Below are 12074 nucleotides of genomic sequence, written 5' to 3'. Positions count from 1 at the left end.
CCCACCTCACTGCCACGGGCTCTAGCATGGGGGTGTTGCCCGTGAATGTGGGTTTCTGGCTGGCTACTATCAGACTCGTCTCCCCTGAAGGGCCACACAGTGGGGGCCGATCGCGCTGGGGGTCAGATTGCCTGTGTTCAGATCCCTCCTACCTCTTTCCGGGGTTTACTGGAGGTAGGCGGAAGGGGGTAGCAAACAGCCCCAAGGCGGGGAGCGTCAGGGAAGCAGCAGTGAGTGGTGTGGGGGGCACAGAAGAGCTCCAACAGGCAGGCCTACTCCTCAGTGGAAGGGTGTATGTCAGAAAGGAGTGAGCCCCCCATCTCTGGGAGTGAGCAAGCTCATGCTGGACCCCCGCCAAGACGTGCGGTAGCTGAGACTCTTGGACCCGAGAGAGGTAGTCTAGCCGACACCAAGTGTCCTGAGATCTGAGGATTCACAGAGTACAGTGTTCAGCTCTGAGAGCTTGCGGGTTCCTCACCGGTGGCGGCCACCTCCCTCCCTCACAGGCTGCTGGGCCTTGAGCATCCGTGGGACAAGTGCCTTGACCCCAGACAGGGCAGGGGGACCCGGTAGTGATTACCATCGCTGTTGCCTGCAGTGAGGGGAGGAGAGCGCGCGCGCACGCGCGCGTGTGTGTGTGTGTGTGTGTGTGTCCGTCCGTCCTGGAAGGGCCCTCGACTGTGGCACAAACGTGCGGGATGCAGCAGTAAGACGAGAGTGGCCCAGCAGCCTCGGCCTTTGAGTCAAACAGACTTGAGTTCCAGCCCCAACTCTGCCCTTCCCGAGCCTCTATTTTCCCATCTGCAAGATGGAGAGAACAACAGTGGATAACAGAGCTGTGTGTGAAGATGAAATGAGATGGTGCATACAGCACAGTACCTGGCATATGGTAAATATTTAAAGAAGGTGGGAGGGGCTCCTGGGTGGCTCAGTCAGTTGAGCATTAGTTTTCGGCTCAGGTCGTGATCTCCTGGTTTGTGGGTTCGAGCCCCGGGTCAGGCTCCGTGCTGACAGCTCAGAGCCTGGAGTCTGCTTTGGATTCTGTGTCTCCCTCTTTCTCTGCCCCTCCCTGCTTGTGCTCTGTCTCTTTGTCTCTCAAAAATAAATAAACATTGACGGGGCGCCTGGGTGGCTCGTTGGTTGAGCGTCCGACTTCGGCTCAGGTCATGATCTCACAGTCTGTGGGTTCGAGCCCTGCGTTGGGCTCTGTGCTGACAGCTCAGAGCCTGGAGCCTGCTTCCGATTCTGTGTCTCCCTCTCTCTGGGGCCCTCCCCTGCTCATGTTCTGTCTCTCTCTGTCGCAAAAATAAATAAAAACATTAAAAAAAAATAAATAAACACTGAAAGAAATTTTAAAAAATTGGTGCACTGAAAAAAGACGGTGGGAGGGTGACTGCTCTCAGTCTCCTCTGCAATTTTATAAATGAGGAAGGTGGGGCCAGAGAAATGAAAAACTGTGCTCCCAGGCCATGGGTCCTTCGTCGGGGGGCACACTGACAGGGCAAGGCCCAGACAGTACAGGGGGGTGGGCGTGAGGGTCCGTGCAGGGGGGCCACACGCAGCCAGTGCCTCGTCCTCCAGCTTCCACGCAAGCTCCCTCAGTGTATCCCCTTGTTCCCTGCGACTTGCCATCTAGACCTTGGCTCCGGGAGGGCAGGGCCCACTCCGGCAGGCCCCCCTCCGACTCACAAGAAGCGAACCACCACCATTTACCAAACACCTGCCATCTGCTCCCTCCTTTGCACCTCAGGACAGGCTGCAAAGTACTCCTTTACAGAGAGGGAGGGGTGCGTGGGGGTGCCTTGCCCTTGAACCGGGAGGAGGGGAAGCAAGTTGCCTGGGGCCCCTGTGCTTCTGAGGGCAGGTCTGGGATTCACGTGTATTCTGCCCACCTCCGGAACCCACTGTCCCACGCTGTCTCCGCTCCCCATGGTTCCGTTTCCCCAAAGTGAGAAACCAAGACCGCTGACAGCCAACTGCCCCCTCACATGTGCACAGCACTTCACAGTTAGCCGGGTGCCTTTGGTTTGGGGACCTCCCTTAATTCTCATGCTACTCTTGGATGCAGATGGGGTGGGGGTATTTGGTTTTTTTCTTCCCCCCCAAGGAGGAAACAATTTCTCAATAGCTTACCCAAGGTCTGCCTGACTCTGAAGGCCTTTGGACAGAGCCGCCCATGCCTGTTTCCCTGTCCACACAAATAAGCAGTTTGTAATCCATCTCCAAAGCCCTTCCCACCCTCACAGTGGACGAAGGGGCTGTGGTATAGATGGAGGCTAGAGGCCAGCACTCTGTGCTTCAGAGCTGGGGGACCTTGGACAGGACTTGGGACTTCTCCAGGCTCAGGTCCCCTGGGTACCTTCCCAGGGACAATGCCTCAAATATGAGGTATGAATGAGAAAGCATTCAGAAAATGCCCTTCTCACCCCATCTGGCCCCTAGCAGGCTTCTCAGTGGGACAGGGGGAGTTTTCAAGATGACCTGGCTGAGGGTAGGTGTCAGATTTCAGACAAGGCTATTTTTACCCTTGAGGGTGGAGGGAGGCAGGTGGTGTTTAGGCTCTCTGTTCTAGAATGGGGTGAGGGTGCAGGAGTGGGAGTGGGGTCTCTAGTGGGGAACCTCACCTGACCTCATGGCCGGCATTCTCCCTGGGGTGAGTGTCTACATGGGGTGACACTAGTGGAGGTTGGGGACCCACTGAACAAACTCATTCACTTGGTCCACAGTGAGCCAGGTGCTGTGCTGGGCCCTGTGGACTCCAGGAGGAGAAAGACAGGGCTCCTGCCTGTTGTGTCTTCTGGTCTAGGCCATCCAAATATTCCCACGGTGCACTGAATGTTGGTGGAGTGGAGAGTATTAGAGAGGGGAGGTACGTGGTGCCAGGATCATGAGAGTGGGGAAGAGGTGATGGACACGGGGGGTGAGTAGGTTTTGCAGAGGTGAAGAGCACTCTAGAGAGAGGGACTGGCATAAGCAAAGGCCCTGTGGTGGGAGGTGTGGCAAGCCCCTCTGCGGGGCCTCATGGGCCTTGGTAAGGAGTTCTTCCTGTATGCCAAACCCTTCATGGTTAAAAAGAGTCTTGGAGACTATCTAGTTAAATGTCCCACTTGACAGATGAGCAAACTGAGACCTAGACAGCTAATCATGAAACCTAACATTTTTACCATGCTAAACACTCTTGCTTCCAATATCTTTTTTAAAAAAATGCATTTGACATTTTATATTTAATTTAAGTTAAATTAGCAGACTTCCCTGTTATTTGTCTAAAATGGTTACTCTTAAGAGTTAAAAAATAATATTAATTTATCAAGGTGAAATACACATAACGTAATTAACCATTTTCTTTTTTTTTTTTAACGTTTTATTTTTAAGATAGGGAGAGACAGAGCATGAACAGGGGAGGGTCAGAGAGAGGGAGACACAGAATCTGAAACAGGTTCCAGGTTCTGAGCTGTTAGCACAGAGCTTGACGTGGGGCTCGAACTCACGGGCCATGAGATCATGACCTGAGCCGAAGTTGGCCACTTAACCGACTGAGCCACCCAGGCGCCCCAACCATTTTCAAGTACAGTGCAGTGGAACTTAGTACACCCACTACCTCTATCTAGTTCCAACCTTTCCATCACTTCAAAGTGAAGCCCCTTAACTTTTAAGAAGTTTCTCCCCTTTCCTCCTGGGGACAGGAGGACCCTGGTGACCACCAATCTGCTTTCTGTCTCCATGGACTTATCTGTACTGGGGAGTTCATATAAATGGAACCATTCACTGTGTGACCTTTTGCATCTGGCTTGTTTCACTTAGCATGAGGCTTTGAAATTCATCCACGTTTTACGTATCGATCATTCCTTTTCATTACTGACTAATGCTGTGTTATATGGATATACCACAATTTGTCTATCCATTTATCCGTTGACGGACATTTGGATGCTTTCCACCTCTTGGCTGTTACGAATAGTGCTGCTATGAACATGTGTGTATATGTATTTGTTTGAGGCCTTGTTTTCAGTGCCTTTGGGTATATACGTAGGAATGGAATGGCAAAGTTATATGGTGTTTCTATGCTCAGCTTTTTGAGGACCTGCCAAACCGTTTTCTATAGTGGGTCAAACATTTTATATTCCCCCCAGCAATGGGCAGGGGTTCTGTTTTCTCCACATCCTTGCCAACACTTGTTATTGTCCATGATTTTGGTTATAGCCATTCTAGTGGGCTCACTGTCTTTTATAATCCTCACTATAACTTCAGGTTCTTTTATTATGCCCATTAGGCAGATGAGGAAACTGACACGTGGAGAGGTAAAATAATTGTCCAAGGTCTTCTGGGGATGAGGAACTGATAAAAGTCCCCTTGAATGTTCAGTTTTGTCCCATGTCCCATGAAGCTCTACTTCTGGAAGGATGGAGCTACCCTGAGGAAAGCTTGTCCTTAGCTCAGAGTTTCAATTGTACCCCATACCCCACCTCCCTTCCTCATCAGAGTGGGGGTGTAGGGCAGGATTAGAATGTTGGTGGCCCTCCCGTCCCCCTCTTTCATACTGGGAGAGCATAAGAGCTGGCTGTCAGAAGAAGGGGGAAGCCCAGTGCCTGATCAGCCTGTGCCAGACTCTGGGCTCTGGATGGAGACTCAGGGTCCTGGCCTCTACTCTTTTTGGTCACTGACTGGTTGCATGTTTGGAGTCATTTACTTCCTCTCGCTGAGTGTCAGACTGGAAGAATCTCTTCCATCTTCCCTGTCTCCAAGGCCCTTGAAAAATCTGTAGAAATTCTGTAGAGATGTAAGTGGACTTTGGCTTGCTCAGAAACAAGGTATCTGAGTTTGCTCATCAGTAAAATGGGTAGAACAACAATGCCTCACGGGGCAGATGTAAAAATTACTGAGATAACACATATGAAATTTCTCGGCATAGAACATGATGCACAGCAGGTGTTCAGTAAATGTTAAGCAAGGGACTGGTGTGGGAGATGCTTAACACAAAATGTTGGTCTCCTGTTCTACCTTTCCCACCCCATGATCGTGAAAAAATGTCAAGTGCCAACACAGCCTGTGGCCAGAGGCAGAATGAGGATGTTTGTAGAGGGCACTGGGGACCATTGTTTTATCCTATAGAGTGAAGATATGATCTCACGTTATATGACAATCAGAAGGCGACGGGACAGCCCCCTGGTGTCCTCCTCCCGGCCCTGAAGCTGGTTTCGTGGATGGGAGCTCTCTGCTTTTAACTCTATGAGTTTGGTACCCACTGCTACCCCTTTTCGCCTTTTTATGTCTGCTGGGAATCTCAAGGTGAAATGCAATTCTCTCTGGCCGCATCTTTGTGCAACTGGATTCCTAACATAATCCTCTCTTCCCTTATTTGGTTCCGTAGCTTTGTTTGCATTTCAGCTCTGGGTGCCTGTGGGGTCTGTGTGCTGTGCATGTGCAGGCTGCCTCAGAGCCTTTTTTGGGAGGAAGATGGGGGAATAGGCCCGAGGCGGAATTTAGGATGTTGACAAATGTTGCCGCTTTGCTAGTGGGAAACCTCCAGGAGGCCACCCTGTTTCTCTGAGAGGCTGGATTCCCGCTTTGTGCAGACAGGGCGTCTAGTTTGGATGGCTTCCTCACGCTGCTCGGAGTGGCCTGGCTCAGACAATCAGGCCTTTCATGAGGCCTGGCCCGTGGCTCCCTAGGGTGGGCCAAAGGCTGCTTCTCCCTGCCCCCCTGGGGCCTGCCTTCTGGTCCCCACCCCCTCAGGAAGTGGAGAGGGAGGAACATGGGCTTTGCAGTCTCCTACACAGGCCTGAATGTCTGTTCCACTGTCACTGGCTTTTTGAATTCTCACCAAACCTCTCAAAGGGGCTAACAACCCCTCACAGGGTTGCCCTGATGTTCTGGTGAACTCAGATGAGAAAGTGCTAGGTAAACAGTCAGTGTGAACTATGTTTGGGTCTCTCCCAGCTATATTTCTGTGGAAAGCCCCAACTCAGCTTTATAATGCTAACAGTAAGTGCTCAATAAATGTTGGTCATAACGGGGGCGGGGGTGGGGGTGGGGGTGTGGTACGAGCCTTAAACACTTAATCTCTTTTCATTTCATCCCCACAATGACATACGTACCAATGAAGTGCATGTTATAATCCCATTCTTCCAGCCGAGGAAACTGAGGCCCACGGAGGTTGGGCAGCTTGCCCAAGGTCACATGAGTTAGTTGTGGAATCAGACTTGAACTCAGGCCAGACGGACCCCGGTGGCCTGTGTACAGTCTCGTGTCATGGTGGGTCGGTTGAGAGGTCACACAAGCCTGCTCTTCCCTGCCAGGGTAGGTGGGTCTCCTCTGCTCTAGGCCTTTTCCAGATGGTTCCTGAAGGCACTAAGATCTCCCTCACTGGTCTTGTTTCCTGGCTCATCACTGTGAGTCACAACCTTCTCTGGGAGTTTTTCCCCGGTTTCTAGAGACTCCTTGGCCCCTCTCCCTCTGACTCCACCCACACAGGCACTAGTACTTTCCTACCTGCTTCTTTTTGCCCTCCTGGTCCCATCCCCTGAGCCACTGTTGTTCTGTTCCCCCTTCGTGTCCTTCCTGCCCCTTAAACCATCCTGTCTTCACATCTCAGGTCTGGGACTGCCCTGTCACCAGGGTTTTCCTTCCTTTTCCTCTTCTGTAGGTTTTATTCAGCACCTGCTCTGTGGTAGGACTGAGTCTGTCCCTGTCCCAAGGGAATGCCTATCTGATGAGGGGGGTGGCTGTCAAAACAGTGACTACACAGTTTGGTTGGGGCTGTGATGGAGACAGACGAGGCTGTGGGGCCAGGGAGGCCCCAACTTTCTTTGGGGAAGAGGTGGTGGGGGCTTGAAGAGGGAGGAGGAAGAGCTTACCCAGCACACGGGGCAGATAAAGGGATCCTAGGCAGAAGCAGCACCCACATGGTGGGGAAAGGAACTGGGTAAGAGTGGTGCTCTGAGGAATGGCATGTGGTCTAGACCTTGGGAGAGCAGCTGCTGGGGGCCCTGGCAGGAAATTTATCCTGAGAGCAGTAGGGAGCCATTGAGGAGTCTTGAGCAGGGGAGGTGTCTGGTCTGGCTTGCTCTTCAGAGAGGTCTGTGTGGTCCTAAGGGACAGAATGAAGTCCCACAGTATGTGGGGGATGGGGGTGGGTGCATGGGTGGCTGGGGCTGTAAAGGCCAGACCTAGTGGTCCTGTAAGACAGGGTACAGAAAATTATGGTTGTCGTGTTGGTGGATTTGCTGTTTGGGAAGATCCTTCTGGTGCTTGTGGAAGCTAGAAGGAGGTGGAGAGACTGCAGGCCTGGGGACAGGCTGCGGAGACAGTCTAGTGAGCAGGCAGTGCCTAGCCAGGGCCTGAGCTGTCAGGGCAGAGGGGGCGCCTGAGAGTTTAGGGAAGGGTCACTGGGACTTGGTACTTAGGAGAGAGAGGACATCGAGGTCGTCTGTTTGTGTGGGGTTGTTGTCAAATCGTCTAGAAGGAGCCCTGGCTGAGGGGGGCTCATCCTGGCTCCTCAGCTCTATGACCCTGGACCAGCCTGTCCCTCTGTGTGTGTCAGTCTCCTCAGCTGTGAAGGGATTGGGCAAAGTGGCCTCTCCTGCTCTGACGCAGCAGGTCTGTGACACGGGATGCCTCCTGTGGCCTGGGAGGAGGGACGCAGAGCCCATGGTGTAGCCAGCTGAGACCTAGTCTGGGATGACCAAATCTGGCCAGGTCTGCTGTGGTCTGGGCCAGCCGCAGGCACATCTGCCATCTGAGAGGGTACATCTCTGACCCCCGGGTGCCCTCTCCACCTTCGTAGCAGGCTCTGCCCTCCCTGTCAGCTGTCTTGGCTCAGCCTGCCTGGCTGCTGCAGTCCCTGACTCCATCCAGGGCCTCTGCTCTCCTGTGACTGGCCCTGGGAGGAGTGGCCTGGCTCTGGGGCCCCATTGGCCAGAGCTTGTCTGGGCTGCACACGCCCCTGTCACCCAGGCTGGCTGCCTGCCCACCTTGGGATAGGAGGAGGGCCAGCCTGGCCTGCCATGGTGTGGGCAGACTGCCTTAGAGCCAAAGAAGGAGTTGGAGTCTGAGAGGCTGTGCCTGGGCCCGCCAGTGCTACTCTGTCCCTTCTACTCGTGCTCCAGCCCAGGGGCTCTGGGCCCCTCTCTTTGAAGAGACAGGGGGACAGCCACAGCAGGTCTTGGCCCTCAGTTTGCCTGGGAGCTCAGCCCTGCTCAGAAGATCACGCTGTTTCCTGTCTGACAGGGTGACAGGACTTCTCAGCTTCCATTTCAATGGAAATGTCAGCTGGACATGCTAGAACCCTGCGGGGTTAGAGTCCAGAATCCTGAAACCAGAACTGGGGGTACCTTAGGGATTGGCAATCTTCCTCTGCCTCTGCCTGCCCAGCGAGTCACAGATGAGGTTCAGAAGGGGAGGGGACTTAATCCGGAATCACATAGCACCAGAGGGACAGGGCTAGGATTTGAACTCAAGTCTGCCTCTGATCGTCCCTCTACAAACCTTTGGTGAGGGCCTACTGTGTGCCGGGACCTTCTAAGCATAAGCACTAAGCAGGAGCTTCTCAAAGGGAATGGACCAATTTATCTTTGTTCTCTCAATGTTAGGTCCAGGGTAAAGGAGAAATGCTTGGTGAATGAATGAATGATTGAACAAGGCCAAGGTCCTGCCTCCAGGCATGTACAGTTCAATGGGAGGGCAGGGACTCTTTTTCATAGAATAGGAAATAGGAGGCTGGTGGGAGTGGAGACTGAGTAGGTGAGAAGCAGAGGGAGGACTGGACCTCAGGTGTCCGGACCGCTGGTCTAGGGCTTTTTCCGTCCTCACTTTCGTCTTTTGTAAAATGGGGTCAGCAGTCCTCACCCTCTGCCTTCCTTGGGAGGATCCAGTGAGGTGGCAGATGTGAAAACAGGTTTGTAAAGCAGAGGCGTAGTGTGTAAGGCTTCCCCGTGTGTATGCCTGGAACTGCCCAGAAACCCCCGATGGTCTGCTCCCTTTCTTCTGACCACTCACCCTCTGTGTCTTGCCTCCCCCATTTCCCTAACTTACTCTTTCACTTCTTTCTGGAATGTTCTGCCCAGAACCCCTGGTTGTGGCATGGGTTTGGGAAGAGCGTGGGTAAATGGAATCTGTCTGCCTCCTCCCTCCACCATCTCCCACACCCAGAAAGGCAACCACATCATGCAGCCGCCTCCCCACCCCCACACACACAACAGGCCGGAAATGCCTTGGCAGTGGGGTTACCATGGTGACGGGTCCTGCTGCTTGGACCACAGTGGCCTGCCAGACGCCAACAGGAGCCTGCAAGCCTGGCAGCCTGGCACCCTGCAGGCCTCTTCCCAGGCTGCTGGGGCTGGGGCTGCCCTCCTCTCTCTCCTCGGAGTCTGGCATTGTTGGTCATACCCAGGGGCCCTCGGGAACAAGATGCCTCTCTGGGAACCCAGAAGCTATTCTGGGTCAGACAGGCCTGGTTTGAATCCCACTTCTGCCCCTTGGGGGTCAGTGACCTTGAACAAGTCACCCTGGCGTGCTTTGAACGTATTGAATTAGCTACGGGAGCCTCGTGGGGGAGGTTACTCAAGGAGCACGGACTCCAGCACGAGAGCCGTCCTTGACCCCGTGTGCGTCTGTGGTAGGGTCAGCGTCGGGTCATGGCACTGGTTGCTGCTGAGTCCAGGCCCAGGGCCCTAGATTCTTCTCAGCCCCAGGAGCAGACCGTGTAGTGTAGGGGGTAGGACCTCGGGCTTTGCAGCCAGACCTTGTGCCGCAGCCAGACTTTGCCACGTACTGGGACCTCCATTTCATCACCTGTAAAGCGAGGGCACCAGTGAACCTACCTCAGGCTTTTGTTTTGTTTGTTTTTTTTTTTGCATGAATAAAATGGAATCAGGACACGCAAAGTGCTCAGAAGAGAGTATTTGCCGCTTAGTAAGCGCTAGATCAGTATTGGCAGCGGCTGTTATCATTGCCGTGAGAATCGGAACTTGTGTCACTTTTCTCACACATGCAGGTGTCCCCAGCTCTCATTCACGGCCTCTTAGGGACAGCGGGCCAGAGAGACGGGAGGCCCCCCCTTCCCCAGCCCACCCCATCCAGGCCGCTGCCGGGTGCTCGTCTACCCCTTCTGCCCAGGGAATGAGGCAAGCCGGGCCCTGGGCAGAAATTTCACCTCAGTTCAGCAGTTTGAGGATTTTCTCGGCTGCTTCGCCAGCTGCAAGCTGCTGTGGCCCTGGCCTGGTTCAGACAGCTGCTCAGGGACTGCGTGAGCGCTCCTAGTCGTAAAGCCAAGTGCTCGGGACAGGGGGACACCCAACGGGGGTGCTGCCTCTGGTGTCGTCTGCAGAAAGAAGGAGCCCGAGGAAGGGCCCTTTGGGGGCGAAACAGCGGCTGCTTCTTGGACTACTTTATTGACAACAGATCCCCAGGCTTGACTACTAGAGGGCTCACCAGGCCTCCCTGCAGAGAGAGGGGGAGTCTTGCAAGAATGAAGGTCAATCTGAGGCAGACCTTGAACCAACTGGCCCACGAGCTGGAGGGAGAAGGACTGGATTCCCCTCCCCCTCCCTGAGGTCCGAGGTCCTGTGAACATGGGGTGCTGGCCAAGAGGAAACTGGGTGGAAGTGGCATCCAGCGAGCCTCCTGGGGTCTGAGGGTGGTGGCCACTCTTGGAGTTGGGGTCTGGCGGGAGGTGTCCCCGGGGCGCCGTCCGCTCTCCCTGTGGCAGTCGGGTCTCAGGTCGGACGGACCCCGGAGATCCTGCAGTGAGCTGACCTCCCGTCCCCACCTCTTCCCAGGGCTTCGCCTCCGTGTTCTCAAGCCGCATGTCCCGGAAGTCAGCCTCGCACGCAGAGAAAGACGACGGTGCCATGGCGGGCGGCGAGGGGTACCGGAACCCCACCGAGGTGCAGATGAGCCAGCTCGTGCTGCCTTGCCACACCAACCAGCGCGGCGAGCTGAGCGTCGGGCAGCTGCTCAAGTGGATCGACACCACGGCCTGCCTGTCCGGTGAGCCCGTGCTTGGTGCAGCTGTCCTCCCACCGGTGGCCCCACCACCCAGAGGGGAGGCCTCCATTATCAGAGGCGGTCACTGGCCCTCCCTAGCGCCGTGCTCCTTCCTCGTCCTGCCCTTTGCTCGTACTGTTCCAGCCGCCTGAGATGCCCCCTTCAATTTCTCCACGCTCAGCTGGGGCCCGCCCTCGCTCCCCCAGACCTCCACAGCTCTGTCCCTGCACCTTCTGTCCCTGCACCTTCAAATGTGGCTGCTCCGAGACTGGCCCCAGAGTGCCCTGAGCAAAGGCCACCGCTGCCCGCCTTGCTGAGTTGAGTGGAGCTGAACTGAGCTCTGAGTACTCTCCCACCCGCAGGGGGCTCACCGTCCAGTAGGGGCACAGATAGGTGATCTACCTGCCCCCCAGCACTGGGAAAGAGGCAGAATCGGGTCTGTGGGAGAACAGACCAGAAGCCGTGACTCAGCCCTGGGGACAGGGGAGGGATTCTGGAGAGACTAAGGTAGTGAACGCAGTCCTGCCAGTAAGAATGACTTGGGCAAGGAAACAGAGGTGGGTGAAGGTGACTGGACCGGGGTACGGCACCTGAGCGGGCCGAGAACTAGAATAGCCCAGTGTGATCTTTCATTCATTCAACAGCTGCTCATGGAGCGTCTCCTGAGCCAGGCACTGTTCCCAGGCTGGGGCACCACAGTGAACAAGACAGGCAAAAATCCTTGCCCTCAAGAAACTTGCAGTCTGGCAGAAGGGAGAGACCCCAGATGGACAAAACCTGGATAGATAAGCAGGGTCAGGGCGCAGTAAGCGAGGTGAAGAAAACTAGAGAAGGGTGGGTGTGGGCAAGGAGGCACAACCTTAGCTCTGGCCGCCTGACATTTGATCAGAGGCCTGGTGACAGGGGGATGATGCTAACCCACGGCTTTCTTCTGATGCCAGCCGAGAGGCACGCTGGCTGCCCCTGCGTCACCGCCTCCATGGACGATATCTATTTTGAGCACACCATCAGGTAAGTGGCCCCTCCTGCTCCTTGGTCCCCCTGGTCTGCCCACCACCAACGCAGGGCTCCTCCTCCCTCTCCCCACCTGGTCA

General features: G+C 54.9%; 1 protein-coding gene across 6 annotated transcripts in view; it reads left to right on the top strand.

Annotated features, from left to right (window-relative positions):
• The window catches only part of ACOT11 (acyl-CoA thioesterase 11), a 53813-nt gene that overhangs the window by 18321 nt on the left and 23418 nt on the right, over positions 1–12074 (top strand). For 2 of the 6 annotated variants that reach the window (XM_053894987.1, XM_053894990.1), the window contains exons 2-3: positions 10773–10983; positions 11922–11991. In XM_053894987.1, the coding sequence (XP_053750962.1) occupies positions 10800–10983; positions 11922–11991 (254 nt within the window). In that variant the 5' untranslated portion in view covers positions 10773–10799. Of the gene's footprint in view, positions 1–778; positions 890–10772; positions 10984–11921; positions 11992–12074 lie in introns of those variants that run through there. The other 4 variants (XM_053894979.1, XM_053894981.1, XM_053894992.1 and 1 more) reach the window with 4 other exon arrangements.

Source organism: Panthera pardus, unplaced genomic scaffold, assembly GCF_024362965.1.
Source record: "Panthera pardus isolate Hobbes unplaced genomic scaffold, ASM2436296v1 HiC_scaffold_11, whole genome shotgun sequence".
Taxonomy (NCBI): domain Eukaryota; kingdom Metazoa; phylum Chordata; class Mammalia; order Carnivora; family Felidae; genus Panthera; species Panthera pardus.
This window is presented reverse-complemented; position numbering and strand designations above follow the sequence as displayed.